Genomic DNA, 26,555 nt, shown 5'->3' on the forward strand with positions numbered 1-26,555 from the left:
TTATCTATCTTCTGGGGTTCGAAATGATTATAGTCGGTTATTTTTTTGTCAACAACTTGGGCTATAAATTGCGTTATTTTTTTTAGTAACTTGTGAAGCTGTGGAAAATGGTAAATGTGAAATTTCGAATTGCGCATTTGCTGCTAATGAAACAGTGGCATTTGAAGAAACAGTGTCAATGATGTGCTCGGATGGTTCCTCCGCAACAGCCACTTGTGGATCAGACGGAACATTTACTTGTAATAAAGGTGTGTATCGGAATCCTTTTGCTTGTCGTTTACAGAAAGAATCAAAAACGACTTATTGACTTAATCGTAACACGCGTGATAGAGAAAAAAATGTGTGCATACCGTTTTACCTGGTGCCACGCTAAAGACAAAAAAAAAATTTTAGCACACGCGTCATCCAACGTTTGTGGTTGTGCATTATTTTTCGTAACAAGCGCCAGTTTATTGTTAATACAAAGTTGTTTGCTTCTCGAAGTTTACTGGAGCAAAATAAAGTTAACAACACGTTTTTTTTATACGACATCTATTTCGGGGTTGAAGTTTAGTGGTGTTCTGTATTTTTTAGTAGGTTAAGTCTCCTAACAAAATGATCGGTTTTGTGTGACCGCATAACAGCGGTTTGAAATGTTTTTTTTGTTTTGTTTTAGAAAACGAAAATGATTCATCTTTGTCTGCAGGGGCAATAGCTGGAATAGTAATAGGATCTGTAGCAGGATTATGTGCAATTGCGGGGTTGTTATATTGGTTCTTTAAAAAATGATCACTAAAAAAAATCACCATTGTGTATACCTATTTTGCAAAAAAAAAGTTGATAACAAATATATAAATCCCACGTTTGTAGAAGATAACAGTTGAAAATGTGTGTAATTTCCCAACATTTCTTTATGTAAATTCATTTCCATTTTAATTATTATTTTTTTTATTTTCATTATTTAAATTATTTTCAGTATTCCTGTTTCAGCAAAATTTCGAAATCAAATAAAATGTTTATCTTTTAAAAACCAAAAGCTTTCATTGTGTTTGCGACATTAAATTAACAAAATGTGCATTAGTTTAATGAGAAATAAAACCTTTAAAGTAATTGGGATGTACCAAAAAGTTTGATAACAAGTCTTTACAAGACCACTTAACAGACTCATGTGTAGTGATTAAAGTGTAAAAGCTTATTTTTAAAACAAGCCTTACTGTGATCGTACAATGACGGTTTTTATCTTACCAGAATAAAATTTGTTTAATTATGTCTAATTCTCTTTTGTTAATTAATTGACAACAGTTTGTAGATATCAATCGATATTAGTTAGACACTAGCCTAACAAATTCTCTACCTTGTTAAATCATCATTAAAACGATCAAAAAGATGTCGAGAAAACAAGTAGCACTTCGTAAATTACATTCTAAAGAGGGGAAATTTACAAAATATTTTGTAAAGGGCGTGTTCTTGTGATCGCAAACCGAAATTAATAACGGTAATAAAAAGCCTGATAAGCCCACAAACACATCTACTGATTTGTCGTTTAGTGTAAGTTTTATCGATGAGTTAGTAAAACAAAAATGACGATTGGTTGTTTTATGCGCCCCGACACATGGCTCGTTGCAAACAGCGATAAAAATCGTATCATTGCGGTTATTTTTTACAACTGGGGTGCGTTTGAAAGCTTATGCATATTGGCTCCATTTTATTCGAAAAATTTGATATGTCAGTATTTAAAAATTACTTTGAAACTGAAATGTTTTTACATTAATGCATATCCGGTCGGAACTAATACGGTCTATTATATAGGCGGGGATGTTATTGGAAATGTCTCTAAAGTAAGTGCAATTGTTGTGTAGACTTTTCGCCTTTAGGATGCAACGGCCTTTTCACTAGGACGGGCAATATAATAAGATGAAACTTCGAATACTAAAGAGCTTACCCCACATAAATCTGTGGCCAATATTTAGCAATATTGCAAGATTAAAAAATATAATGACGCATGTTATGAATAAAGATTCTGGTTTATGGTGGTCAGAAGATGTAATTTTTTTAAAAGTATGGTTGTTTATAAACATAGTGTTGTTATGGAAGTTTTTCCTTCGTTTTTGTGTCCAACAGACTGTCTGTACACGGCAACTTAGACGAACGATTATATTTCCAAAAGTTCTCTTGTGAAGATTAGTTATGTCAACATACCATTGTTTACAACTCTTTAATCTATTTCTGCGTGAGTTTGCTTCTTTTGGTCCTGTGCTTGTTTTTGTAGCTACTCATGCACTAAACAACTGACTTCTGAAACGTTTAAGTCATTCGTTTTTGTCCAATAGTCTGGTGTAATATCACATCTTTTTATTGACACGTTTGTGCAAACAAATCATCAGTTTAAGAAATGTGGTCGACAATTTTCAGGCAAGCCAATTACATTTCATTCCAACACGTAAGGACAACAGTCATAATGTTTTTTGCCAAGCTGTTACCACCTACACGGAATATAATAAAGCACTAGGACGTTCATCAGTCACTTTGATCAGCGTGAAATGTAAGTTACACCCAGACATCGTTTAATTTTTAGGTTTTATCAGCAGTGTTGCCATATCCCTTAATAATCTCCGTTGAAAACATAATTGTTCCTCTATCAATTCGAGAAACCAAATGATAAGTTACCAAACATGAAGAAAAATCTTCAACAGAGACCATTGCCGACAAACAGTAAAAAACGTTAACAGTAAGCAGAAGACAAGTATTGTGTGTGCATAGTTCTTTCAGGCTACTTTCATCATTTAATACTCATATTAGGAATTGTACACGAGGGTCTTCATTAGGCACATTGCATGACACGGTACAAGCCATAGGTTGCCCAAGCAGTAACAATTTGTATTAATATCGTTTTGTTTATTAACTTTTCTCTTATGAAATATTTTCGCAGATCCACCAGTTCAAGGCGAAATTAATATAAAAACTAATTCATCAGTTAAAAATGAATTTGGGGTTTTTCTTGATGGCGAACAAAAAGCGACACTAAACTATTCAAGAGAAGCAAATCCACCACCTAGTTGTGAATTTCAAATTGGCAATCTTATCCAAAGTATAAGTTCTTGCGTATTATCACACAATTTTACAATAACAGCATCCGTTTCATGTAATGCAAGTAACCTGGTTGGTTACAGTGTTTCACAACTTAATGTTACAGTTGTTACAGAAAGTAAGTTGAACTGATAATAGATATTTTAATTGCTAAAGTTCCAACATCCATTTCAGGAATAAGTTACTCAGTCGGATGCAAACAAGACACCTAAAAATGCTGGAGAAAATGTTACCTTAAGTTGCTCAGTTTATTATTCTATTGAACTCGACACAAACTTTTATTGGCAAATTCCTGATCAAACGCGTGTCGTAGATAAACTGAACGATGTTTTAAATTTGCCTAATTTGACCAGGCTAGATTTGGGAAACTACTTCTGCAAAACAAGTGATGCTTTTCGAGTTTACATGAGCGTATATTTTTTAAATGTCACATGTGAGTTAACTTCAATTAAATTGATTATCTAAGCATAAAAATGTAAAAATGTATTTCGAAACGCTTTACAGATTCTCCACAGGAAATCGACAGTCATACAAACTGCAAATTAGATGAAGTTGTCAATAGTGATTGTTTTGTTACGTTTTCATCCAATCCCCCTTCGTTTCAATATATGTTGACAAAAAATGGTTAGTCAAGTTTCGTGTACTTTTCTTCTGTTGATTGTAATTTATGTTCCTTCTATCTTTCAGATTCCATCGTGTACTGTCCTAATTGTTATTTTACAAATGATAGCAACGATAACACAAAACAAACATTTGTTTTCGTAATGGAAGTAGGTTGTTGTGTTATTATCATGTAACTTTTAGTAAGCAGGAATACTTTTAGATTTCTGCTGAAAGAGAAACGTATGATTTAAGGATTAAATCACCAATGGAAGGTTTTAATGATCTAGTTGTTGAGTTTGTGATATCCAACCAAGGCAACAAATCTGGTGGAAATCGAAATAAAAAAGTTATAATCGCTGCAAGTGTTGTGGGGAGCATCGTTATAAACGCTATTGTTGCATTTTCTACATATTCCATGGCGATTAAAAAGAACCAAAAAAAACAAAGGTAAACACGAATAACACTGTCGAAAAACCTAAACATTCACCTTACTAACCCAACTTTTCATAGCTACTAAATCAAACCAAAATCACATTTATGAGAATACATTTGACATGGAAAATGTTTCCTCGGATCAAGTTTACGAGGGTACGTAGATTTTTTGCAATTCTGTACTAAATTTGTCAACGTTAGGTGTTTCAACAAGAAGAATATACACTTATGTTGTAAATAATTTTGAATCTAGAAGTTATTGTATTTCATGTTTTTTCAGTACCAACAGATTAAATACATCACAATTATGAAAATGTGGATCTGCAAAAAGGTGAAGCTCAATGTAAGTTTAATCATGTCCTACAACAAAACATAATCTTATTTGTAAATGATTTGTTTTTAGCTACGGAGATCGAACCAAAAACAACGATGTCTCAAAAACCCCAACCAGCAGTTCTTATGTAAACCAAGCACATCAAACAGAAGCTGCTTGAAAAATTTGTGAAGAAACATATCTTAACCTAACCTTTGTAGAAAGCCAACGAAGCTATCGGTTTCTGCTTTATATTGGGACCGTATTGTAAATGTTTGCACGCTTACGAGTTTCCGTATGCAAAGCACTAAATTACGTGTTGTATCACCATCTGCCAATTTTGGCAAGGTTGTATTAGCAGTAAATTATGTTCCCATCGGCCGCACTCACTATACCAAAACCCCCAAAACATATTTGTAGCTTTGCACTATGACACTTGGTTTCTAAAAATAATCACATTTTTTTGTTTAATGTTCAATTTAAAGTATATGAGCGATCTTTTTTGTAGTTTGTTCTTGCGCGTACGCTGTTTCTTGCGTATAATTTGTGTGTGTATACTGTCTCTGTGCGATTTTCTTCCTATAAATAAAAGTACAGAAGATGGGAATGAAACACATTTCTGCTTTTTTATTGAACTACTGTTATTTATAAGCTAAATGTCGAATCAATGAAAGTAACGTGTTCCAAGGTTTGAAAGGTTTTCCAGACTTCTTAAAATGGCGACACTTTATAAGTCTGAACTATAAATAAACATGCCAAAAAATTGTTTACACATTTATCCGTGAATCTTTAGCACCGTTGCAAAATTTGTAAAACTGTGATCACACGGTGGTGTATTGAGCAGTTTTTTTAAACTGTGCCTGGAAAAAGTTAGGGCTTATAAATACGCAAAAAGTATTCACAACTTCACACAAGTGATGTATACCACCAAAAGTGGTAACAAAGGTATAAAGCAGTGGTTCTTAACCTTTTTGGGATGTTTTCCCACTAAAGTCGATCACCAAGGTCGAATTCCCCCCTCTGTTATTTTTATAAAGATGTTTTGTGCTCGACTTTAACAAACATTTGTATTTATTTTTTATTGAAATACTATTGTGAAGCGATTTGGTCTGGACCATATAGGCTTACTGCAATATTATTTAGTTTGAATAGTGCTACCGTGAGAAAGTAAAAGTGTGTGGGATATTGAAATGCCCTCTCTGTTGCATTACTCATTTGTTTGATCACAATCAACAAAGGCAAAGCATTTATTCGCGCACAATAACAAGAGCAATGATATTTTAGACATGTCTGTGATGTAACAAACGGCCTTTTAAAACTAGGTGAAACCAATCTTACATGTTGCCTCGAAAAAAGCTGTAGTAAATTAACTTTCAACAGTTAATTCCAGGCCGGATTCGACCGGCGGGCCGGAGTGTGATTACTCCCGACTTACAAAATTTCCCTGTGAATGCAACGAATTTCCTCCTAGTGGGAAATTTCCCACCGGTTAAGAACCACTGGTATACAGCTACAAGAAGAAATGTTATTTGTGAAATATTATCAGTTAAAGGGCGATTTTCAACTGGTTATTTGAACAAACGACACCTTTGAGTAACAATTTTATTATTTAAAACCCGCTAGGTGTCACTAAAGTGCAATATTTCTGTCCTATTTAAAGTTCGCCTTCACAGCATCTGGTTCGACAGCACGAAGGTTTTATTCGGCTGTAGATGTATTTCATTATTCACCTACACTTATGCTACAGCTATAGTTATTAGCTATATTTCCTACGTTACTCAAATAAAGTTTATGATTTAATTCCTCAGCTATGGCTTAGCTAAAAACAAGACATTGCAAATTAGATTTTCCGATTTCGAAATAAGACAAATTTTTGTTACAGGAGTTTGTCTTGACCTTTGTTACTTGTTTTTTATGTAGTTAACCGACATGAGCACTTGTAACCGTTTTCGTTTTCGTTTGTATCTTATATGTTAATTATGCTGAAAAACAACCAGCTATACCATCGTAAGTGTTGAGCTGTAGTGTAACCTAACATGGAGCTCAGTTCCTACGTGAGACCAGAAGAAAATTAAACTGCAACTGTTTGTTTTAAAACCTCTCGTTGATAACCTTAGCAGAGTCAAGTAGTTTCGCGTATATTTTTAACAGCAGTGCTTGTTGACAGATACTCCACTGCACAGTTGGGGTTTGGGAAAATTCAACACAACGTTGCTGTGTCAACGATTTGGCCATGGATGCAAAACGATGTTTTTTTTTGTTTTTTGTTTTCAAAAATTGTATCAAAGGTGCCTTTATAGGTATACCAGCCGTTTTTAAAACATTACATTAATTTTATTCAGTTTGAAAAAGAAAAGTAATCAGTAATTAAGGAAATTGAAATTGGATTTAAGGATGAAATTAAAAGACCAAATGTTTCGAATAAGGGAACGCGTTCCCGTTTTTTTTTTGTCAAAATAATAAAGCAACATCTGGAAGTGTATAAGCACAAATAACAAAATATCCCGCTGAACATTAGTTCTGTGTATTCGACTTATCAAAAAGCTAATATTGTCACACTACTTATCAACGTCAGGGGTATTTGCGGCAAAAGTTTAAAACATAAGCCTAACCTGATGTAAGGTCAGTCACTAGCATGACATCTTGCCTTAATTTTATGAAACACTCTTACGACTAACATTAAGTGCCAAAGAAACTACTAAACAGATGTTTTAAATAAGTTCAAGGTTGTTATCTTTTTTAAACAAAACATCCAATTAAGCAAAACGAAACGGTTTATAGTAAAAAAATTACAAAAAGGGCAACGAGCATGGTGCACAAACTTCACGGTTAACCATAAAAGTTGTATGTAATGTAAGAACCGTCCATGGCACTTTATATCATGAAACACGTTTACCTACGACTAACATGAAGTGCACGTAGAAACACCACTAAACAGGGAGAACAATAGAAGTTATAACGTTAATAAAAGTGCTTTTTAAAAGGACTTTAGATAGGATTGCCCTTTACATGTTTTCACTGAGTTTAAAACTGTTTACATTTTCAAACAAAACTTCAATAAAGCAAAACGAACAGGTTTATTGTCAAAAAGATACTTACGACAAAAGCTAGACAACAAATATTGTCTACAAACTTCTCAGTTGACAAGAAACATGGGATATAATACTGATTTTTTCATATAAAAGCAGCAACCGCTATAGCGGAAATTTAGAAGAAAACATAAGGCAAGAAAGCATATTTCCATTTCTATGCGACAAAAAAATACAATGTAGTACGAATACAATACAATGTAGTACGAATACAATTATTTGAATTTGTAGTGTTTGTAACTTATATAATTAAATTAAATCAGATCCCATAAAGAAGATCATGGATTATAGATTGATTTTGAGGGATAAGCGTTTTCACATTAAGCAATTAAAACGACAAAACAACATATGGCAGAGTATGGCACAAACAACGTAAGTTCCCTTTCAATATTAGTTGTGTGTATTCGATTATCAAAAAGCTAATATTGCCACACCACTTATCAACGTCAGGCATCTTTGCGGTAAAAGTTTGATACATCAGCCTAATGTAATGTAAAGACACTAACTGACATGGCATCTTGTCTCAATTCTATGAAACACTCATACGACTAACATGCAGTGCAAAAAGAAACACAACTAATCAGAGAAAAGAAAATAAGTTGTAATGCTAAAAAGGGGCAATTTACGAACATAGATAGCGTTAGCGTTGTCTTTTACATGATTTTACCTAGTTTGAAACTGTTTTCATTTCCAAATGAATCTACTTTGAAGCAAAACGAAATAGGTTCTTGTCAAAACGAATTCACCACAATGACAAGCCAACTAACATTGTGTACAAAGTTGAATGTGTACAAGCATCTGGGTTATTTAAAAGCGGCAGCCGCTAAAGTGCAAATTTGAAAAGCAATATAAGCAAGGGCAAGAAGCATATGCAGACAAAAGTAATAGCAAAGCAAATCCTACACAAATTTAACTGGGTACAAGAAAACACTGTTTGGACATGACACTGCATTAAGGGTATATAAAAGCGGAAGCCTCTAAACTGCAAATATAAAGTAAGTTACAACATAAGCAATGGCTAGTAGCATATTCAGATTTCTATGCAACAACACACATTTATAAATTCACAGTACACAACTACAGTAGACAACTAAATACAACAGACCCCAAAACTTGTCTATTTCGTAAAATAGTTTTCCAAACTAGAATTAAGTTGTGTTTGCTCATGAGATAATATTTCGAGATTTATACAGTACACAACACTTTAATAACAAAAATATTATTTGTTAAAACATCGATGAAAGTAATGTTATTGCCACAGTTGTCACTGAATAAATTTAAATTTACGTTTTATAGGTTACTTGCGGTTTTCTAAAAATACTTGAATCCAATTTCGATGTGCTACTTTTCAATTGATTCTGTAGAAACAAAGTACCATGATTGTGATTGTAAAAAACATTTGTTATACTTAAACTCACCATCTGGATTTATTTCGGTTTCAGTTTTAGTGGTGGTTTGGGGGGTTTGGGTTTTTTTTGTTTGGAGTTGTTTGAAGATGTACCTGGGCTCTGGTCTAAACCAAAGAGTTTGTTTGAAAAAAAAAATAATTGGGCTATTTAGCTCTAGCAAGAAGTGTTGCAAACTTTAGTATTTACCGATTTTATAATCTTCTAATGGCGACATTTGATAGGATGTACTTGGTACCGAATCAGACATGAACTCTGTTTGACTTGTATGAGTCACACTTGAATGAAGATCGGACATAAATAGATGAAAGTCATATAGCGGATTTTCTTTTTCTTCTTTTTCACCTATTTAATATGATGTATAATATAAAATAATTACTCTTTGAGAAGATAAATGTAGCAAAACATACTTTGGGGATGTTCTTTTGGCATTTTGTCTTTTTTAACCACAGCATAAGGTTCTTCCAGTGCAGGACGATCATTTGTTGAGCATGTTGGTTTAACTAGTATTTTGTTAGCTAAATAGCACACATGCTTGTTATTATGCAGTTCACATATTATCAGTATTATTTAGTAAACTTGCCGTTCTGCTTTTTCTTGAAATCGATTTGTGCGTAGGTGTCTCCATTCGACACAGCGTCTAGTAAAAATTGTTCCTTGTTGTCATATTTAATCACTAGAACTTAGTGGATACAAAAGAACCAATCTGACCTACCTGAACTCATTTAGGTCGTCTTTAATACGTATTAGGTGCGCTTCAAATTTTAGTAAAAGTGCGCTTTAAAATGAATAACGATTTTTAAAAAGCACCGAACTGCACAACAAATGTTTAGATTTTTTGTTTAGACTGTAACATACTTTGACTCGGACTGTTAATTTAAAACAAAAAAAATTATGCAGTAAAAAATGCTAATGGCATTATGGAAGGGTTTATTTGTGGCCTGTGTGGAGTAATGTGTATGGTGGTGCAAAGTAGGGCAAATGTCATACCAGTGGTTTATAACGTGGTTGTATGACCGTATTGTTTTGTCATCGTCACAGTATTAGTACGCGACCTCAATCGTCAAATGGCGGTAGTTAACGCATTTTAATATTTGTACAGTTACGTCATTGTCACCTGATTTATTATATATGTGTACAGTACCTTATCTCTATCACTTCCTTTTGCACTGACATGCAATATTTGTGGCGCTGTTTGTTTCGCGACATTAAGCTATGGAAAATTAATGACTTCAGAATTTAACTGTCGTGCTTGACGTTATAATACCTGTAGTTATAGTAAGTTTAGATCAGCAATTAGTTTTTATATTAAAGAAGTCAGCTAACCGTATTGTTACCAACACATCTGAACCAAAAGTCTCTAAGTCCTTGCAAAATTAGGAAATAAAAGGTCCTTCTATAAGCGATTATGAATGTCATAAGGGTGTTTGCAGATCGTCATTATTCGTAGGATACGCATTTTCTGGTTTGGCTCATCACTAATATTTCGACATTTCAGGATGTTTGCTCGAAATATTTACCAACGCAAAGTTGTCGCAGAATTGATGTTTTGTATTTTTGAGTGCGAAGCTTTACAAACAGATGTACGATTTCATGTTAATGGAGGAAATGGTAATTAGGTTCAGACGACTTAAAGCTATTCCGACAAAGGTATGTCAGATACATATAAATATTATCGTATATGCCAAAATTGCATTGGTCTATTTTAGGCTAATATCGCCAGAACCATCCACAAGTATACCTCGTAGTTTGATGTCATTTAAAAAAAAATTTGAGATTCAATATGCATCCATGTGAAACAAAAACGATAAAAATGACATATTTATTCAATTACACGTGCTAAGAAAAAATGAAGGAGAGTGACATAGTGATAAGCGGTAAATTGATTTAACGCAAATGCAAATGACACCTGATCCATAGCGGAAAATTCGCGCCAGAGTTCATCGAACGCCAAACTGACTCAAATTGAGTATTAGCCTACATTACAATACGTGCACAGCTCTAGCAGCACTGCTGCATGCGGTCGCAAGGCAAAATATTGCCTTCATGAACAATCACAGCTCATTATGATGCTTATTGCGCAACAAATACTTTGCCTTGATCGCAGTGCTGAAATCAACAATCTTTCGGACATTAGCCTGCGCGTTGCAAGAGTAAATCATACAAACAAAAAGCGGCTAGTAAACACACTACAAATTGCAAAATCACTGCTTGACCCACACGTGAAAAGGAAAATTGCCATATTTGACATGTGATTCAGATTTAATTCTGACAAGTACGACAGCTCGTTTAATTTTTCTTGCAAATTCGGAGCAGAAACACATGTCAAATATCATAACTAATTTTATTTGTATACAAGCCCACGTAATAGTATAAACTACAGCCATTTAAATCGTGTTGACATGCACTATCACACTGACATGCAGTATTTGTATCGCGTAATTAGCAGAAGTAAGTGGCACCGTTTCTTTCGCAACAAAGCTCATGGAAAATTAAAGACTCTAGAATTTATCTGTCGTGTTTGGGGTTGTAATAGTTTAATTAAAGTTTGAGATCAACAATTAGCTTTCTTTAATAATGGAGGCAGGTAAATGTAGTGTTTAAATTTGTATATCGATAGCGGCTATCACAGATCCTTTATCAGTGGCATTGGTTGGAAGCAATTTGCATTAATGAATAGTGTCCTATTTCAAGCAAATAAAAACCAGGTAACCTATTAAAAATGTATATATGTGTCTAACTTACCCTTAACAGGGTTAGCGGGCACATTTCCTAATCCTCCATACAGTGGATTTACTCGTTCCTCTAGTTCAGGACCTTGTACTTGTGTAAAGAATGGGTGTTAAAACAAAACACAATTGCAGTGATGAGAAATCTTATACTTACCAACAGCATATGCATCAGCTACTGCATCTGGGTCGCCACTCGTATCGTAGAGTGGATTGATTCTTTCTTCCTTCACGTTGCCTGAGGCAAAACACGATAAAATTTTAGAACACTAAGCTACATACAAGAATTTTGACTTGAATCACAGGATATGCATCGTGTGGCTCCGCATGTAGAAGGTGAACAAAAGTACCCGAAGAAAAACCAATTTAAACTACTCAAATCTGTTTGGTTTTGATTTTCTTTGATTTGTTAATACCCACCTATATTTGTATTTTCGTGATCGGATTGTATTCTATCGCTACAGGAACTTCCACCTTGGAATGTTAATAAATTTAAAAACAAAGATCATATAAAAGAGTATCTTCAATTAAACTCACTGGAATTATTAGAATAAATTTTTCTCAAGAAAAGCACCGCCACCACCGAAATAACAAAAAAGGCAATTGCACCCACTATACTTGCGGCGATTATATAAGTTTGTTTTCCATTTCCATTAGGTACATTGCTTTTACGGGATATTACAAACTGAACAACAAGATTATTGAAACCTTCTATTGGTGATTTGACTCTTAAATCATAAGTTTCTGTTTCTGCGGAAATCTGAAAAATGCACACTTACACAAAGAAACCAGATGGAAAACATACCACAAACCTCCATTATGAAAACAAATGATTGGTTTGTGCTATCGCTGCTATCAGTTGTTAAGGAACAATCAGGGCAAACTACTGTGACATCTGAAATACAAATTAACTATAAGTCGACAAAACAAATTACGAAGGAGACGAGCTTTGGCTTACTGTTTTTGCTCAAAGTATATTGAAATGATGGTGGGTTTGATGAAAACATAACAAAACAATTTCCGTTTACCAATTCATCCGACTGACAGTGAGTGTGGCCAGTAATTTCCTGTGGCGAATCTAAGTATTTACACATTACATCGATAGTGATTGGGTAATTAAAAGGAACAAAAAACTCACAAGTCACATTTAAAAAATATTCGCTTGTGAAATCTCCAAAAACATCACTTGTTGTACATAAGTAGTCTCCAAAATCTAGTCTCGTCAAATTTGGTAAAAACAAAACATCATTTATTTTATCTATGACTCTCGACTTATCAGGAATTTGCCATTGATAGTTTGTGTCGAGTTCAACAGAATAATTAACCGAACAAGTCAGAGCAACATTTTCTCCAGCTTTTATTGGTGCCTTGTTGACATCAGGCTCTGTAATTTGCGATGATCCTAAAACATATTTCGATATTTAGAAAGCTGCAAGTAAAATGAGGTATATAATATTTCCAACTTACTATCTTTAACAACTGTGACATTCAGTTGTGAAAAGCCACTGCCAACAATGTTACTTGCATTACATGAAACCAATACTGTATCTGTAAAACTATGCGACAATACACAAGAAATTTCACTTGGGACAATTTTTCCAAACTGAAATTTACAATTGGCAGGAGGATTTGCGTCTATTGAACAGTTTAGTATCAAAGTTTGTTCACCATCAAGGAAAACACCATATTCATTTTCAACTGATGAAAAGCTTGAATTTACAACAATCTTGTCAAGAATTGGGGGATCTGCAAAACTGCTAAAATTTAGTGATTCGATGAGCAAAATCAGTCATTTATAACCCACATTGGACATTGATGTAAGTTATGTTTTCTAAAGAAGCAAACTGGTCTTCAGTGTGGCATGTATATCTGTGCCACAAATTTACTTGTTTAGTGCTTTGAAATCGCCCATAACATTAACAACTTTAGACGTTCTATGACGTAACAATGCGTCTGATGGTTTCTAACATCACGCCATGTTCTGACCTTAAGTAACCTGAGGTTTTGTGTGCTGTGGTGTGATTTTGTAAACGAGGTCATTCTATTGGGAGGAGAATACAGTAAACATCTCAGCAGTTCTTGGTGTGCCAAAGACAGCGTACAACACAAATTAGCAACAGTTGGGATATCTGGCCCGACCAGTTTGTGACAACTGGGGGCTCGTCCGGGATTAGTTTTCAGTGTTGTTGTCTTAACTGGTAGTGAACCAAGAAAGAGATGAAAAAGATTGTAGAAGTCGGAAAACAGCTGCGTTTGGCTGGCGCCGGTGTTTGAACGAGAAGAGCGCCGAGGAAAGACGTATCGAGGCAGAGGCCCAAGACAGAGCGCACCAGTTGGAGTTAAAGCGTTTTGGAGTTGCAAGGCGCTACTCAATAGGTACGACTTGAACGAGGAAGGATATCGATGTAAATTTCGAAATTCAAAGCCGGAGAAAGGAGAAAGTCCTTCTCAGTTCGCAGTGCGACTGCAGAACTACCTGCAAAAATGGGTGAAGTTGTCTGGATTTTCCATCGAATGCAAAGATGTAAGTTCGCTTTTGGTGAAGGAGCAGTTCCTCAAGTCATGCCGGAATGAGCTATCAACTCATCTAAAGGAACAGGCACCGAAAACTTTAGATCGTTTGACAGGGATCGCTGAGCAGTTTCTAGCAGGCACACAACCGAGAGATGGCCCACGTCAGGGGTGTCCAAAGTGCGGCCCGCGGGCCAAATGCGGCCCGCGACGGTATTTCACATGGCCCGCAGCTGTTGTCCTAACTTACGTTGCTTATGGCCCGCCATAGTTTCGATTGCGACTTCACACAAAAGCTTACCATGAAACTTCAATTAGCGGTAAAAAAGGTGCATACATAGTGCTGACACACCAAAATTCCATAACACTGAGCATGTTAATCTTTCAACAGTAGTATTAATAACACATTATGACGCCACAATACACAATGAAGGTGTTTACAGCAAGAGTTATAATCTTTCTCTGCATTCATACAAGATGGCGTCGGTTATCAAAAAGAGAAAGGTCAGCAGTGAGGGTCGACGTTTTCAAGAAAAATGGAAACTGCAATACTTTTTTACTGAAAATCAAACGAATTGTGTTTGCCTAATTTGCAACGAAAGGGTAGCAGTTTTTAAAGAAAGTAATGTGAAAAGACATTACCAGACAAAGCACTGCGTTTGACATGATAGAAGGCAGCTGTCGCCAAGAAAAGTTAAAGCAGCTTCAAGCTAGGCTTGCATCCCAACAGCGATTTTTTACGAGGGCCTGTGGGTCTTACGAAAACATCACTAAAGCTAGTTATGAATAGCCGTACTTACAGCGAAACACGGAAGACCATTTACAGAGGGTGCGTTTGTCAAAGATTGCGTTATGAAAGTGGTGGAGAATCTATGTCCTGAGAAGAAGCAAGAATTTAATAACGTTTGTCTGGCTCGCAACACCGTTGCAAGAAGAATTGAGGACGTTTCGGAAAATATACAACGACAGTTAGGAAAAAGGGGAGCAATGTTTGATTATTTTTCATTGGCCTGCGATGAAAGCACAGATGCGTCTGATACGGCACAGCTATTAATTTTTATAAGAGGGGTTGATGACAACATGGATGTTACAGAAGCACTGCTCGACCTGCAAAGTCTTAAAGGCCAAACACGGGGAATAGATTTATTTGCCTCTGTTTGCGCAGCTGTTGAGAAGACGAAGCTACAGTGGAGCAAAGTTTGTGGAATAAGTACTGACGGTGCACCTGCCATGACTGGTGAACGAAGTGGGTTGGCCACACTGATTTGCAATAAAGTTAGCGAAGAAGGAGGCAGCTCTATTAAACTGCACTGCATTATTCACCAACAGGCTCTCTGTGCAAAAGTTCTCAAATTTGATCACATTATGGGACCAGTGGTAAAGGCAAACAATGCTATTCGTTCAAGAGCCCTGCGCCACCGCCAGTTTCAACAGTTCTTGCTTGATATCCAGGCAGAATACGGGGATGTGTTTTACTACAACGATGTTAGGTGGCTTAGTCGAGGGTCAGCAATGCAGCGTTTTTTCTCCCTTAGAAAGGAGATTGAACATTTTTTTTGTGACAAGGGGGAGCCAATGCAAGAACTATCAGAACCTGCGTGGCTCACAGATTTGGCCTGTTTCGTTGACATAACAAAGCATCTGAATGCACTGAACGTCAACCTTCAAGGACGAGATGCAAATGTAAGTAACCTTTATACTCACATCAAGGCCTTCAAAACCAAGCTGCAACTTTTTCGAAGACACTTATCCCAAACAGAAACCTGCACTGTACACTTTCCGGCTCTAAAACAAGTTCTTGACAGTTTACCCCGCAATAGCATGTGTGTTCAAATAGCTACGTATACGACAGCTGTAGCGTCTCTTTCTGATGAGTTCTCAAATCGCTTTCGGGATTTTGCAGCCATTGAAAAGGAATTGTTGCTTTTTTCTTCGCCCCTGACAGTAGATCCAGACGATGTTCCGTCCCAGTTGCAGCTCGAGCTAATTGAACTGCAATGTGACGACGAGTTGCGAAGCAGACATCAACAACTTTCTCTGGTAGAATTTTACCGACAGTTAGATAATGGCAAATTTCCAGAAATGCGAAGTTTTGCGAAAAAAATGCTGAGTTTGTTCGGCTCAACGTATTTGTGTGAGCAGACATTCTCAGTAATGAAGTTAAATAAAAGTCGATTAAGATCACGAATAAGTGACACCCACTTACATGACGTTTTACGCATTTCAACCACTGACCTTCAACCCGATCTGGATTTTTTGGTAAAATCTAAATCACAATATCACCCATCTCACTAATTACGGCGAATACCGATTATTGGTAGAACTAAAAGCATGTAAAAGTGAAACCTTCTTGTGTGATGTCGTGAAAATGCATATTACTTTAGTTGAAAGTTCGTTTACAATGTTTGTTAAACAAAACTCCTGTTTCAATTTATTTGTGTTCCAATTCTATGGTTAAAAACGTTGGCCCGCAGGCATATTGACCTGATCAAAAATGGCCCCCATTAAAAAAAGTTTGGACACCCCTGACCCACGATGTGCGTCAAGACGTGCGCGAGCTTTGTGCTGACTGCAAGCAAACAGGGCATGCGACTGAGAACTGTCCGAAGCGTAAACCTGATGCTAGAGTGCCTAGAAAATGTTTTCTGTGTGACAATGTGGGACACATCGCGAAAGATTTCTATTCGCGTGCGTTGCCACCGGTGGGGATGTCCAGCTCGGCAGCATGTTGGATGGAGGGAGTCCAGGAGTCCAATCTGCCATTACGTGAAGGCGTGGTAAACAACCAGACGGTCACTGTGTTAAGAGACACAGGTTGCACGGGCGTTCTGGTTGACAGGAAATTCGTCCATGATGATCAAGTCTCGAACAGGCCAGGCTTTCTTAGTTTGCCGACGGTTTTGTCGTATCAGCTGAGGTGGCCAACATGGAAGTGAATACTCCATATTTTACCGGAGAGGTCGAAGCGTTGTGTTTGAAAAACCCGTCGCATGGTTTGGTTATTGGAAATATTGGTGGAGTCCGACCAGCGTATGATCCAGATCCGCTGTGGCAAAAAGCTAACGCAGTTTCCGCGCGGTTCCAAAAGAAGACGTCGAAGATTAATGCAAAATCTCGGGTAGTACCGCCAAACGAGGGATGGCCATTGGAAAATCAGGCGGAGTTCAAAAAGGTTCACGGTGCAACCGATGCAGCGATTACATGAGTTGGCATAATTAAATTCGCGTTTTGTCCGACGTTGTGTTTTCATGTTCGCTCTTTATAGTGTCAATTTGTGTGTTTTATGATATCGAAATTCTAGTATTTCGCTTTAAAAAGGGGGCTTTAAAAAGCCACAAATTTACTTGTTTAGTGCTTTGAAATCGCCCATAACATTAACAACTTTAGACGTTCTATGACGTAACAATACGTCTGATGGTTTCTAGCATCACGCCATGTTCTGACCTTAAGTAACCTGAGGTTGTGTGCTGTGGTGTGATTTTGTAAACGAGGTCATTCTATTGGGAAGAGAATACAGTAAACATCTCAACAGTTCTTGGTGTGCCAAAGACAGCGTACAACACAAATTAGCAACAGTTGGGATATCTGACCCGACCAGTTTGCGACAATCTGCCGCTGTCAAACTTTGAAATTTTTGTGATATTTATAATTGATTTATTCAGCATAAAGTTGTGAAAATTTGTTGTTACATTCCATTGGAACGATGTATTGAGTTCATTTTGATATTAAACACTGCAATTTAGCGCAACATTATCTCTTTGTATAATTGTGTCACCTCCAGAATTATTAATGATTCGTATTCCTGTGAGTAATGTTCAGTGTGTTAATGAATGTTTAATAGTAAAACTTTACAAAAAGTTTCTTACTGCTTTCAACAACGGTTAACTGTAGTGCATCAGAATGGGCAGTGCCAATGTTATTTTCCACCAAACAAGTAACTTCACTCGAAAATGTAACAAGCTTGGTAATTTGACAATCACTGTTAAGTACTTTTATAGTTCTGTCAGTGAAGTAGAGTGAACAATTTGCAACGGGATTCGCATCATTCAAACAATAGAATGTAACATTTTGTTCCGAATTTAAAAGAAACATTTCACCACATTTTATAACATTTACCGATGTGTCTAACAATGTGTGCACATTGTATGGTTGATCTGTCGCAAAAAAAGTGGTTATTACGTATTTATTGAAAAACCTTGCGCAGCAAATCACTTACACTGAACATTGAGTAGTGTCACAGGTGAACGACCAAGTGTGTTATCGTATTCCGTGTATGGTGTAACAGCTTGACATGAAACATTGAGATTGTTGTCTTTGCGCGTTGGAATAAATGGCACCGGAGTATTCTAAGAAAGTTATTACCGGAGATTAGGTTAAATTGTTCGCACAAGATACTCGTATAGCACCATCTGATATAATTAAATGCATTAGACAGTATTTTTTTTCAGAGAAAAAGTAAATAAATTTGATTTGAGTGACTCTGAATGAAGCACGAAACACATAAACTGTAATTCATAAACACGTAAAACTGTATGTATATATATATTTACATGAAAGTTTAAATTACCAGGTAAATGTGCCACGCGTCCAGAAGCCGGCGTTTAAGGTTGACCTTTATGGGTTAGAAACGAATATTAACTTGATCTCACCTTGGAAACATTCCTGAATAGATCTGTTCCCATATAATAAACACTGTTAGTTCCAACAGGATATTCATCGATGTAAACACACTCTAGTAATAAAGTTTCGTTTTCCTTGACAGTAAATGTGGCATTTACAGTTTCGTCAATGTTGAGGTTCGTAGTTGGTGCTATAAAAAAAGCCAATACCCATTTGATTTTTTGTTATTTCCTAAAATAAAGTGACTTACCTAACCAACACTCAACCATGCTTTCACGATCCCATTGAGCAGTTGATAAACATATCGTATTATTATCGGAGACTGGTTTTCCACTGTTTGTAAATAACCTTTCATTGTTGGAACAAACAAATTCTCCTTGTGCGTTAAAATTGCGGTCTGTTGCATGTACACTCACGTTATAGCCCAATGATAATTGACATTCTGCACACAAAAGAAGATAAATGATGGTTGCATCACGATTTCGAAGTTCTATCACAAAACCATGCTGCTGTTTGCAAATATTCACCTACTAAACATCGGGATAAATAAACGATTCAACTTGGTGTAACCGACTTCCACTTTTTAAACATTATAAAGAAACAATAACTCAATTGGCTTCTATGCATTTGACTCGACAACCATAATGGATGTTGAGACGCTTTGGTTAACATCACAAGTTTTGAACAGACACGTACAATCGTTCTGTGTTTAAGTTGTCAACACTTGGTCGTATCAAACACCGAAATGCCGAGAGACCTGACACGCCAGAACTGTGAGTGGGATACGAGATTATCAGGTCGCAAATTAGTAATGCTCGAGTGTATGCTAAAGTAATGCACAAAACAGAAAATAAAAATAATCAAGAAGGTATGCAGTGATTTATATTTTATAGTTATTTTTTTACAAATTTCATAATTACGTATTATAAAATTTTCACTTTTTTCTTTTACATGTTTTAAAGTTGTTTACAATTTTTCGGTTAATCGTTTCTAGTATCATGTGTATGTAAAAAAGGTTATCGCAATCTCTATAGTATACCTTTGGTAGTTACATTTCTAGTAGGATTTTCTCTGCCCCCGAGTGCAAGTTCAACAACCGTGTTGTTGATAGACACATCTCTCGGAAAGGTGACGCCAAACGTGGTATTAAGACAAGTTGTGTTAATTTTCATAGAAGAGTATAATCCGGAAATGCTAAAAGTGTCGTTAAAATAACTACCCATTTGAAAAATATAAACAGCTCGATCGCATGCTGAAAAGTTCCAACGTATATTCCAAGTAACATCCGGTTTATACCCAGTAATATTGCAGTAACTGTACCAATACATTGTTCCATTGTAGTTAGCTGCCCACGTTGTTTGACTTGGATTCAATAAATTGTCTAAAAAAACATCAAGCAATTTTAACAGAAGTATATTATTACAAATACTACAGGTCATCAAATACGACTATTTTTTTCATTAATAATGTGCGGGGGAGCAAACATGCTTTAAAAAAAATATAAAAAAACGAGGTTTTTCAATAACATTTTTTGTACGAATTGGCATTATTTTATATTCATGTGCTCATAGATGCCAACACAGTGCTTTGATCAAACAAACAAAATACTTTCAAATTACATGTTTTTACTCTTTTATTATTAAGAGAATGTTGTTTTTACAGCAAATAAATTTTCAGAATTCTTTATAACCGCCGTGACAATTACAAAATCATAAAACCTTCTAACAAATAAAATTGCACATACCTTTATTCATTTCGGAAAAGCTTGGTGAAGTATAACAAAGCAAACAAATCAAAACAACAAAAAGTTTCATATTTTTTGAGTCGATATAAGTCGATATACCCCAGTCGTTAGGCTATTCTTGATACCTGACACAGTTGTTAAAAAAAAATTTTCCTACTCATTTACCCGAATGACCATTTTTTTCCATCTCGGTTACCCGAGTTAATATTTAACTTTTTATTCTCACTAAACGCTTGCTGTACCATTTAGAGCAGTTTGCTTTAGTGCGTTGCGGCATAAAACAGCAACTTTGTTTTGTTATTGATAAAACTTTAAGCCAAGTAAACGTATTATAAGCCAACAAGCCCGAAAAAAAAAAACAGTTGTTTCTGTGGACCAAAATGTGTTTTAAACATGTAGGTCAATTGGTCTTAATACTTTTAACAGTTTTGAAGACAGCGTCGTCGCAAACAGGTCGGTATCAAATTTTAAATAGCAGTTGAAAAGCATTTTTTATGAAAAAAACATTTAGAATCACAGCTATGGTAGAAAATCTGTGGTTGAATTTCTATACATATACAGTGCAGGTCACCAAGTTACGATAAGAAATTTGGCGACCTTATAAAACGCTTTGCATTGCATTTTAGTCCTTATTCCTATGACCATTGAATCTTCTACTGGTTACCAAGTAGCGGGGAGTACGGTGAAATCCTCGATTGGATTAAGTGGCAGTACTTTTAGGTGGCACTGGACAATTAACGGCACGGTAAGTAATACTTTTGTTTTGGAGTTTAATTCAAACAATTACCTTGCTTTTATTTTAGCGAGTGGCAGAATGTACTCGAGCTGGGATTACTACCTGTGATGTTCAAAATTCAAAATACGATCGCAGAATATCAGTGAGGTGTGACAACATTAACGTTAACTTTTTTGCATTTTTGGTTGCATTGTTTTTTTTTACGTTTTTTAAATACATGACCAGTAGTCATTTATGAAAGGCTACACAAACGTGTGCTCTAGTAATTGTTTACTTTCCAGAAAAATATTTTCTGCAAAGTCCAAATTAACTTATATATCATTCGTGATTTAATTATTGTTTACGAATGCATTCTAAACTTTCAAATTTAAGTTATTGTCAGTGTGAATCGACAAAACCTTTATACAGAGATAAAAGTACTTTTTGTTGCTTGGTCGTTTCAATTTTATTATGTAACCAGACCATCGATATTTCCTTCACAGTTTTGAGTCGTCCACATTTTTTATGTATTTCAACACCACAGCTACACTGTAAAAAAAAGTCGTAAATTTTACAGGTCTCGGCGCCGTAAAATTTTTACGTGTTGACACGTAATATTTTTTAACGGGTAAAACGCAGTAAAAAATACGGATTTTTAATTGTAATATTTTTTTACGGACAAAATGAAGTAACATATACGGGTTTGAAACGTAAGATTTGTTTATGGATAAACTACAATAAAAATTACGGATTTTGAAGTGTTATATTTTATACGAACAACCATAAGCAATAAAGTAGTGGTTCTTTTTTATCCTCAAAAGAATAGGTAAAGCACTTGATCAATTCTTTATGACAGTCAGCGTTTATTCCCGTGAGGTAAACTATTGTGGCCACTCACGAGGGCCGTTACATAAGATTATCCCATTGTTACGTCATTATTTCCAAAACTTTTGTCTCGATTTCCCGCTCTAAAAAAGTTGTGTTGGAACATGTGAGTTTGGTTAACTTTGAAAAAGGTTTGTTTGTATTTTGTACTTACATACAACAACAAACGTTTAGATGAGAATGATTTATTTGCTATATTGCGTCACCCTTTTTTGCGCGAATTAAAAAAAATCGCAAGTCTGTTTTTATCGTTGTGAATTATGCGGCAAAATCACATGGCGCGCACTCAAAAAGTGTCGGTTGTTTTATTAGTTTACATGCGAAGTAAGTATTGAGACAAATTGATCATATTGTGTTTAAGTTTATTTTATTGTTAAGTTAAGTTTATTATTCTCATAATAATTGTTAACAGCTTACATTAAATATCATAGATTTGTTGTTTAGTTTAGAGCAATGTCAGCAAAAGTTAAACAGCAAGTTGTATATCAGAAAGTGTAACTTTTTCTGCTGAAATTGTTCAGAGTGTGAGGAATAGTGGTTTAAATGTTTTAAATTGTGTGTTTGTTAAGTCTGCAAAGATTAGAGATACTGTTTTTGAAACTTCTATGTATGTTGCTTTATCTAAAGTTGAAAGTGATCTTCATCTGGCTAATTGTAACATTGTTTATGACTAATTGTAACATGTATTTGGTTGTTCGCAAGGAGTTTGGTTATTTATATCCCCATTATGGTGTTTATGAGGTATATACATCAAATGTTCCAACAACAATAATTTCTGTATCAGTAAACGACTTGATGAGCAAATTCCCATTTTATATTTATTGCAAAAATGCAACCAAGATATTGGTGTTAAACAGTCTGCTTTATTTTAATTTTGCAGGAAATTATTTCTACTTTTAAACCCTAAGAATGAATGCTCTTCTGATTAAAGTTTTGCCAGAACTGGGTAAAGATGCCACTCTTTTGCAAAATTCTGCAACGTTTTTGGAAAAGCTTGGTGTATTAAAAAAGGAAGATTTTGAGCACGTTGAAGTTTGTGATTTACTTGAGCAGTTTAATCTGGTTCAAGCAAGGAGAATTCTTAAAGCCACAAAACCACCTAAATGTAAGGCTATTTAATACTTTGGAGTTAAATCTGACAATAATCCTTTACCTCAATTTCAGCTTTAAATGTGTCCTGCAGCAGCACTGAATCATTGTCAGAAGATAGTGGTTTGTCTGATAGTGGTACTATGCAATGGGCATACGACTTTCACATACCATGGGAAAAATGTTGTCCAGCAATGATTGAAACATTAACTAAACAAGAAAGACCGACTGCTTCACAAACTAAACAACTGGTACATAAAATCATTGAAGATGTTTTAAAGGTACTTATTTAAAGTTTTTGATTTATATACTTGATTTAATTACCAATTAAAAAAGAAGTGTCCAGTATTACAAAACATAGTCCTTAACTTAGTAGGTGTGATTTTACACATAGTTTTTAAGAGAGCAATACTGTAAGTTTTAAATATCTGTGTATATATAAATATATATTGCTGTGCACCATATTTATATGCTCGTCTATACTTATGCTTAGATTACTGACAGGCCTGGCAGAAAAAACTTAGAGAGAATTGCTGTCAAAATTGTTGAGAAGTACCCGCTCTCATTTAAAGATGTTATAGGGAGTATTGCAATTGGAGATGGCCATAATTCTTTGACAAATCAACTATACTATCGCTGGGAAAATGAAGTACGTAAACAAAAAAGAATAAACTCTGGTTCCAGCTCTTGTAGTTCCACAACATCCCCAAAAAGAAGTATAAAAGCACCATATGGTTTGGTTAACTGGAATCCAGATCCAGATTTGGCTAAAAATGAGGAAACATTGAAGTCTTGGCTGATAACGGAATTCAAAAAGGCAACTGTTGATGATACACAAGTTTTTGATTTGATGAAAATTTTGTATCCACGACTACGGCAGCTGATCAATATGGGGGTCCCTGTGCAAAAAGTCCTAGATGAATGGCCCTTTCTGATGAAGCCAAAATTTATGTTGCAACATTATGACAATCTAATGAACAAAATGGATACATTTCAGATGCTTCCAACTCAAATGGCTTCCTGCAGTCTTAAAATTTACAAGTAAGGTTTTTTATTTATCATAGTGACACTGACAACCTTTAGGTGATGTACATTTGTATGTTTGTTTCAGAGCATTAAAAAGAAATGAAAGTCCATCTGTTGCTGCAGTTGTTGTACGCATAAAAGCCCTCTGTGATGTGTGCGGAAACAAAACCCCAAGAGGAAAAGAGGTATTTTCTTTGCTAAGTGCATATTTCAAGGAGGACACAAATGTTTTGTTTAAATGCTATAAGGTTTGTTATGCAAGATATACCTTTTTGTTTTGGACTGCAAAAGTATGAATATATATATACCTTTTAATTCTTTTCAGTTTAAATTAATTACATTTTTTCAACTTTAATTTACAGGATGAATTTATGATGACAGAAATTCTCCAAGAGATCCCTCCCACACCCTTCCTGATTGTTTTTGGTATGAAAATTGTGTGAGAAAAAACACTTTTTTGTTGTAATTACCTTTTTGTGTGCAGGTGATTCTGTTTCATGCAGTGAAAAAATAATTGTTGTGGTTGAAAACACTGTGATGTTTTCAACTGACAACTTTTTCATGGCCATGTCTTGTGTATTTTGCCTGTACTACATCTACAATATGAGTTATCCCAAAAATGGGGAAGCGACTTTGGAATTTATTCAAAGGTATTATAGTATTGCTATGTGATATGCATAATAACCATCAAAATAAATTATGACTCTGCTTTGCAGGTACATTGCCATGATAAATGTGACTGGTACAAAAAGCAACAAGAGACGAAGATTTGCTGGCATTAACCATAAAGTTTTGAAACTTGTCAAACTCATGAAATCATAGAATGTGCCAATATTGAGTTGTGTCATTCAAGATGACAGCTTGCTGCTTACTGTAGGGTACAGTTAAACAGTTTTGTGTTTGGGTTTTTCAATTTTGGTGTGCTCTTTGTTGTTGTTTTTTGGGTTTCAGCAAAATTCTGCTGTGCTTTCAAATAGCAAAATTGAACATATCCTGTATTTACTGCTGCTTTGTATGTCCAGTGACTTTTACTTCTTCGTTATACGCCATTGACTGTCCTTACCAGTATGTTGTTCATTCTGTTTGCCACAGTATGTTGGTAAATAAACAACTATTTGTTTTAGGTTGTTTTTGTGATGTATTAAAGTTAGCAAAAATTTACGTGTAAAACTACTGGAAATATTTAAACGGTCACGTCCGTAAAATTTACGGAACATATTACTTCATATTTGCACGTAAAATATACGGTAAAATATGTAGTGTTATTTACTGTTTTAGCGGTAATAACTACGGAAAAACAGTTAAAATTACTGCATATTTACCTGTATTTATTACGTGCAAATATGAAGTAATATGTTCCGTAAATTTTACGGACGTGACCGTTTAAATATTTCCAGTAGTTTTACACGTAAATTTTTTTAACAGTGTACTGACCACGAGACAGCCATTACAGCGATTGACTCAACAGATAGAACCTTGGGCTCAGTTTCGTTTGTTGTCACCACCGGTGGGCAAACATATAGCAATGTGTCATATGTCACTTGAGTTATTTGCTGATAAAAGGTTTGCGTTATCTTTCTGTTGGCAAATGTTTTGAACACGTTACTGTATTAACAGACTGCTTTCTGTGTCATGAAGATAATTTGGCATGTTCAGTCAAAAACTGTAATCTGAGCTGTACAACAGAGTTAAATTGCCTTTCTGGATACACCGGCAATGTAACAGGTGTTTGTCAGTTTGATGCTGCCTTTGTGATCAATGGAAATTGTGAAAACGGTACGTAACTATTGTTTTAAGGGGATTTAATTTATTTTACCAAGTCTCAAAACGAAACAACAAACAAGCAATATTTGAGGAACAGTTGTGTCTTTTTAACTAACTTACTGTATATTGTGTATGTATGCTTGCTGAAATGTAAAAGGGAATTTTACATGCACTAGAACATAAGTCACTAATAATACCTCTATTTACAATAAGACAACAACCATAGTTTGCTTCGATTTCATCTTTAGCGACCTCACGCGGGACAATTTTTATTACCTGTTAGGTAAACTAATAGCTAATTCAAAAAACGCCTGTACATGGAAGTCGCTAAAGCACAAGACCTGGCAATGCTTCTGAAAAGTATCTTTACAGTTACATGCAAAGCAAGCGATGCTCCTTGTGATGGATGTGACTCTTTAAAAAATGAAAGTGCTGTTAACACGACGCTTCATTGTTTGTGTGATGGAAACAACTACACAGCAAATTGCCAAAACTCAGGAATGTGGGAAGTAACAAATGCCCCAGGTGGACCATGATTTAATTTGTATATAGATTCTACATCC

The 26,555-nt window shown here is 35.3% G+C and overlaps 1 protein-coding gene across 1 annotated transcript; it reads left to right on the forward strand.

Annotated features, from left to right (window-relative positions):
- Window positions 1–22,639: 22,639 nt before the first annotated feature.
- LOC145213974 (uncharacterized) lies at window positions 22,640–25,415 on the forward strand. The gene is made up of 7 exons (XM_080082393.1): window positions 22,640–23,218; window positions 23,278–23,483; window positions 23,696–24,243; window positions 24,314–24,476; window positions 24,591–24,654; window positions 24,713–24,878; window positions 24,945–25,415. Exons 1-7 carry the CDS (start codon window positions 23,023–23,025, stop codon window positions 25,048–25,050), a joined length of 1,449 nt encoding a protein of 482 aa, XP_079938519.1. The 5' UTR covers window positions 22,640–23,022; the 3' UTR covers window positions 25,051–25,415.
- The last annotated feature ends 1,140 nt before the right edge of the window (window positions 25,416–26,555 follow it).

The sequence above is a fragment of the Phallusia mammillata genome, chromosome 2, assembly GCF_965637545.1.
Source record: "Phallusia mammillata chromosome 2, kaPhaMamm4.hap1.1, whole genome shotgun sequence".
NCBI lineage: Eukaryota > Metazoa > Chordata > Ascidiacea > Phlebobranchia > Ascidiidae > Phallusia > Phallusia mammillata.

What these genes read in the sequence shown, in the direction of transcription:
- LOC145213974 (XM_080082393.1), top strand. Translation starts at nt 23,023, where the DNA reads ATGAATGCTCTTCTGATTAAAGTTTTGCCAGAACTGGGTAAAGATGCC. An exon ending in TGCAGTCTTAAAATTTACAA is followed by an intron (nt 24,244 to 24,313) that starts GTAAGGTTTTTT and finishes TGTTTGTTTCAG; the next exon opens with AGCATTAAAAAGAAATGAAA. An exon ending in ACCCTTCCTGATTGTTTTTG is followed by an intron (nt 24,655 to 24,712) that starts GTATGAAAATTG and finishes TTTTGTGTGCAG; the next exon opens with GTGATTCTGTTTCATGCAGT.